The sequence below is a fragment of the Anabrus simplex genome, chromosome 2 (genome assembly GCF_040414725.1).
Source record: "Anabrus simplex isolate iqAnaSimp1 chromosome 2, ASM4041472v1, whole genome shotgun sequence".
Classification (NCBI taxonomy): Eukaryota; Metazoa; Arthropoda; class Insecta; order Orthoptera; family Tettigoniidae; genus Anabrus; species Anabrus simplex.
Window position 1 is genome coordinate 1025576628 of NC_090266.1, and position 6000 is coordinate 1025582627.

The window sequence follows — 6000 nt, forward strand, 5'->3', positions numbered from 1 at the left end:
CGAGCCGTGTAAACACTTTGTATAGAAACGCCGGTCAGCTGCGCGGTTTTTTCGCCACTTCTTCCACAGTCCACAGTGGATTCTTATCTCGTAGGCTACTGTAAACGTTATAACAATTTGTTTAGACTTAATACTTAATCCCCCCTCCCCCTCACTTTTGTCAGCTTTAAAGTATTTCACTTGTGACTCAAGCGTCACAGCATCAGCCACGTGTTGCTCACGGCTAGCAGCCATTATGAATATTGAGCATGCTATTACAACCAGTACTGCCAACAGTTTTCTTGGATCCATCTTCAACGCCGTAAAAATTATGCGAACTAAACAGCATTGGAATGAACTCGAACAAAGCTTAAAAGTACACAATGCAATAAGATATCAAACCATACCCCATGACACTACAGCCCTTGAAGGGCCTTGGCCTACCAAGCGACCGCTGCTCAGCCCGAAGGCCTGCAGATTGCGAGGTGTCGTGTGGTCAGTACGACGAATCCCCTCGGCCGTTATTCTTGGCTTTCTAGACCGGGCTCGCTATCTCACCGTCAGATAGCTCCTCAATTCTAATCATGTAGGCTGAGTGGACCTCGAACCAGCCCTCAGGTCCAGGTAAAAATTCCTGACTTGGCCGGGAATGCACCACTGGACCGGCAATAGGATATCAAACTCATGATAATTAATTATTTATTTTGCTACATACACCACCGAGAACAATAACTATTCTCAGTCATCTGCGTATGAAATATAAGATTTGGTAACTTAACGAACTCGAATAACATACAAATTGTGAAATATTTTTCCATTTTTATTGCGCAAAATTTTTTAATTGGTCAAGTCAGTTCACCAGAATATCTAACCAAACGGAGGTAAGCTCCTGACTACAGCAACAAGCAACAACATAGGAACTAATAACCGCTGCAGAAGCCTCTTCACTGACCAGAAGTCTGGTTAAAATCAAAGGGACCGCTTAGATCTTGAGTTGACTGTCACTTTAGGAACTGACCCGGCATTTGCCTTAGTGAAGGATAATGGAAAACGACGAAAAACCATTCCCAGGACAGCCGGTGGTTGGGGCCAGCCGTGAGGTCCAGCCCTGTCCCGTCTCCCGAATACAGAGTCTTAGAGCCACGGTAGAGCCGTGGCCACCCCTCCTCTGCTCGGTTGGCTGGTCAGAGTGCAGAGCTGTTGGACCATGGACCAGCCGTGGACACTCATGGACATAGACCCACTCTGCAGCTACCGACCCTGAGTTTGATTGTATCAGTTTCTGCACATGCCTTAAGAATTGCATTTAAAGCATATGTGTTCAGTGAAATTCTAATCTACTTACCGCTACCTGCTGTAACTGGTTAATAATAAGAAATATATTTTCAACGGAAGATATCTGCCTCGTTTAACCGTAAGAATTCATTTCTACCACCAGTATTAGTTCGGCGTGAAAACCTGATAAAGTCTATCAATAGAATAAAGCATACAAATATGGAATTAGGTAGAAATATAATGGGTGTTTTAAAATAGTCCAAATATACCACAAATAGCAGAGGGCCGGATTGAGTAGTTTAGTCGATAGAGCCTTCTGATCTCAAGTTGGCAGAATCGATCTCGGCTCAGACCAGTGGTACTGGAAAGTGTTCAAATACAACTTTCTTGATAAGACAAGTAAACTGATAAACTTTAATACTATACTGCCTGTAGTATTGCGTGCAACCGTAATTATTTGGCTGAGATTGTGGGTCCTGCATGTTTCTGGAGTGAGTATACAACCTTCAGGAAAGACTATGCACGGAACTTCCGCGGTTAGTGTCATGATCGAACCTGTGGTTTCCAAGAAATTCAGGTCGTTAGTTATCAGTCAAGCGTCTGCATATCCAAAACCTGTTTAATAACCTGAAGTATGTAGCTTAGTAATTCATTGCGGCAGTGCCACCCTAGTAGCTAAAATACTGTAGCATCTCGCAATTTTCGAAGAGTGAGTGCTGAAGGCCACGGTAATGTTTCCTGGCGAACACCACCGAGACCAGGGGTTGAGAGGCTCAACTGCGTTACATAGTCCTTTCATGGGCGTCGTTTATACAGCAATGATAATGGGCAAGGAGACAAGTGATCACTAACTTTGAATGCAGTCGTGTTTGACGGGAAACATTACCGGTACATGTAGTCATTTCGCACCTCAGATGATGAAAAAAGAAGTAGGGGAAATATGCTCGGGTAAGAGGATGGTACGATTGTAACATACACCAATACATGATGAAAGAAAAGGTGCCTGATTCCTTCAATGTTTGTCATTAAAGTAAGTTGAGAGATAGTATATTTGCACATTTTGATTAAAATTAATTTGTGTTCTTACCTAAAAACATCCAGTCACTTTCCTCCGCCACTCTCTCGGCAGCAATTCCTTCTTCCGAAACGTCAGTAGTGATCGCCATAAGAAGTATTACGTGCAACATCGTTCCTCCCTGCACACAGTACCTTTCTACTTCCTCTTAGTTAATAGCTGTGATAAGGTCTGTAAAATGCTCGAACGGCACGAACGCACCATTTATCTGTCTTAGAATCTATAACAAATTCCATTCACGCGGTAGGACAATGCACCATTCACGAAGGCGACTGCTAGTCATTGTTCGCCCGAAGAAAGAACGGTATGGGTTATATTTGCAATCTGATACATCATATCTGGATCCACAAATGTTCGTGAAACTTGTTAAAAAATCCGAGTTAATTTTACCATTAAAATGTTTCGACTGGGCGAGTTGGGCGTGCGTTTAGGGGCTCGTGGCTGTGAGCTTGCATCGGGGAGATAGTGGGTTCGAATCCCACCGTCGGCAGCTCTGAACATAGTTTTCCGTGGTTTCCCATTTTCACACCAGGCAAGTGCAGGATTGTACCCTTTTTTTTGCTAGTTGCTTTACGTCGCACCGACACAGATAGGTCTTATGGCGACGATGGGACAGGGAAGGGCTAGGAGTGGGAAGGACGCGGCCGTGGCCTTACTTAAGGTACAGCCCCAGCATTTGCCTGGTGTGAAAATGGGAAACCACGGAAAACCATCTTCAGGGCTGCCGACAGTGGGGTTCGAACCTACTATCTCCCGAATACGGGATACTGGCCGCTCTTAAGCGACTGCAGCTATCGAGCTCGGTGATTGTACCTTAATTAAAGCCACGGCTGCTTCCTTCCAACTCCTAGGTCTTTCCTATCCCATCGTCGCCATAAGACCTATCTGTGTCGGTGCGATGTAAAGCCACTAGCACAAAAAGAAAATGTTTCGAATTTAAGCGCGAAACTGTGTGCTATACTTCGTGGAGAATTCAGGTCCTCCTGGTTCAAACCTGGCAGAAATAGTCGGATTTTTGAAGCGCGAAAAGATTTCATTTTGCACTCTGCGCCTGTCGGTGTAATCATGTAAAAGATCTCTGGTGATACTTCCGTTATTTGCCCGACAAAATTAACTAAAACTCAGCAATAGATTGCCCAATAAGAATTACGTTTCTTCGAGATCTGGTGGAACACAACGGAACGCCGTAATTGACAAGCAGGTAGACTAAATGCCATCTGATCAAAATGCCTGAACACGTTTGCTGACGCCATATGATGATGATTATTTATTTATTTATTTATTTATTTATTTATTTATTTATTTATTTATTTATTTATTTATTTATTTATTTATTTATTTATTTATTTTCCTTAAATTGTACATGTACAATTCAGGAGTGGTAGATGGAAATAGAGCAAGCCCCACATACATGGAAGTGTCTCCATCCCTACATATGTACGTTTACATAGAGTCTACTGAATATTTGCAGATGTATAGGCAAATTTAAATTTACATATTTGCATTCCAACCGCCGATGGTGATTATTATTATTATTATTATTATTATTATTATTATTATTATTATTATTATTATTATTATTATTATTATTATTATTATTATTATTATTATTATTATTATATATGCGTTAGGCCCTCTAAGGAGCACGTAGAACCATTAGTTAGCATTCTTCTACTTGTTTCTCTTATCCTCCCAAAAGTTCTTCATCCTCGCACTGTGAGTCTGTCGTCTTTCTTGAGTCCATGTCTCCGATAATTTCACCTAAGTACTTGAAATGTTTAACTCGTGTGATATTGCCATATTTGGTCCCAAGTGATTCCACACTGGTGTTCTTGGAGTCCATGTATTGTGTTTTCTCATATGATATTTGGAGGCCAGTCTTAATAACAATCTCATGCAGATTCTCAAGAGCGGTTCTGGCTTCCTCGGGAGTGCGGGTGATTATTGCTAGGTCGTCAGCAAAGGCAAGACACTTAATATTGATTCACTTATCTCTCGTTCCCATATTTATCCCGTGTACTTCTTTCTCCCATGTTCTAACGATCCTATCTAGTACAAGACTGAACAGCAGTGGAGATAATCCATCACCCTGCCTCACGCCTGTTCTTATCTCAAATGATTCAGAGATTTCGCCCATGAATTTCACTTTAGAAGTTGTGTTAGTTAAAGTCTGTTGGATTAACTTCGTTGTTTTGTTGTCAACACCATATTCATGAAGTACATCTAATAGGGTGGCACGGTCAATCGAGTCGTAAGCTTTTTTAAAGTCAACAAAAGTGGCCACTGTTCGAATTGATTGGCGATGTTGGAGAATCATCTTGAGGTTCCAGATCTGTTCTGCACACGATCGGTGAGGTCTGAAGCCCGCCTGATATTCTCCAATCTTCCAGTCTATCTGTTGTTCTAATCTGGTACGGAGAGCACGAGAGAATACTTTGTAAGCAATTGAGAGGAGAGAGATACCTCGGTAATTGTTCGGATCTGTCTTGTCACCCTTTTTGTGTAGAGGATGAATCAAAGCAGCTGTCCACTCTGCAGGTATGATTTCGCTCTCCCATATATCCGCAATGATGGCTTGTAATCGGTCAATAATGACCTCACCTCCGATCCTGAGCATCTCGGCAGTTACACCATCTTCCCCTGGTGCTTTGTTGTTTTTCAGATTTAATACAATATTCTGTATCTCGTCATGTGTTGGTGGAAGTGAGTCATGGTTTGGGGTGGATATGCTGAATTGCAGTTTTTCTGCAGGAGGTTCACAGTTATGTAACGCCTCAAAGTACTGCTTTAAGATGTCACAGTTGGCTTTTGTATTCGGCTCAAGTGTTCCATCGATGCGACGAAAACAAATAGTAGGGGGTTGTAGTTAGTCAGTTCTTCTCTAAAAGTTCTATAGAAATTTCGAGTGTTGTTCCTTTTGAAATCGTAATCGATTTCCGACAATCTATTGAGGTGGTAGGTACGTTTAACTCGTCTAATAATTTTGGCTGTTCGCTTCTGTATTTCTATGAAGTTACTCCAATTTTCTGGTGTTTGGTGACTATGCCAATTCTTCCAGGCTTGCATGCGGGATTCCAGAGCTCTATCGCAATCGGCAGTCCACCACCTGTGTTTACGTTTTCATGGAGGTTGGCCAAGTTTCTTCGCTGAGTCTTGAATGGTTCTGTGTTAGTCTGCAATGATTCCATGGATTCCTGTGCGTGATCGTTTAAGTATTCTGGATCAATGCATGGTATTTTAGGTTTCTGATAACTTTTCCGGTTAGGTCTGAAGCGGACTTTGATTTGTGAAAGATGGTGGTCGGACTCTACGTAACCCTTGCGAACTCGCACATTCATGATTTCAGGAGAGTATTTTCTTGTGATGGCTACGTGATCAATCTGGTATTCACCTATGTAGTTGATTGGTGATTTCCAAGTGGTCATTTTCCACGGAGGTTTCTTAAAGTGTGTGGACATTATTTGGAGGTTAGCCATTCTACATATGTTGATTAGGCGATGCCCATTGGCAATAGTCTTCTTGTGTGCTGAAAAGCACCCAATGATGCTTCTGTATTCTCGTTCCCTGCCGATTTGTGCATTGAAGTCCCCAAGGAGAATTTTAACGTGATCCTGAGGTATCTTGGCGAGTGCTCGTTCGAGTTGCAACCAGAACTTCTCAATTTTGTTTTT

General features: G+C 42.1%; 1 protein-coding gene across 6 annotated transcripts in view; it reads right to left on the reverse strand.

Moving 5' to 3' along the window:
- Positions 1-2450, reverse strand: part of LOC136864651 (lymphocyte antigen 75) — a 350542-nt gene extending 348092 nt beyond the window's left edge. For 5 of the 6 annotated variants that reach the window (XM_067141927.2, XM_068226378.1, XM_067141930.2 and 2 more), the window contains exon 1: positions 2342-2450. In XM_067141927.2, coding sequence (XP_066998028.2) covers positions 2342-2441 — 100 coding nt within the window. In that variant the 5' untranslated portion in view covers positions 2442-2450. The remainder of the gene's footprint in view (positions 1-2341) is intronic. The other variant, XM_067141931.2, reaches the window with a different exon arrangement.
- Between the last annotated feature and the right edge of the window lie 3550 nt (positions 2451-6000).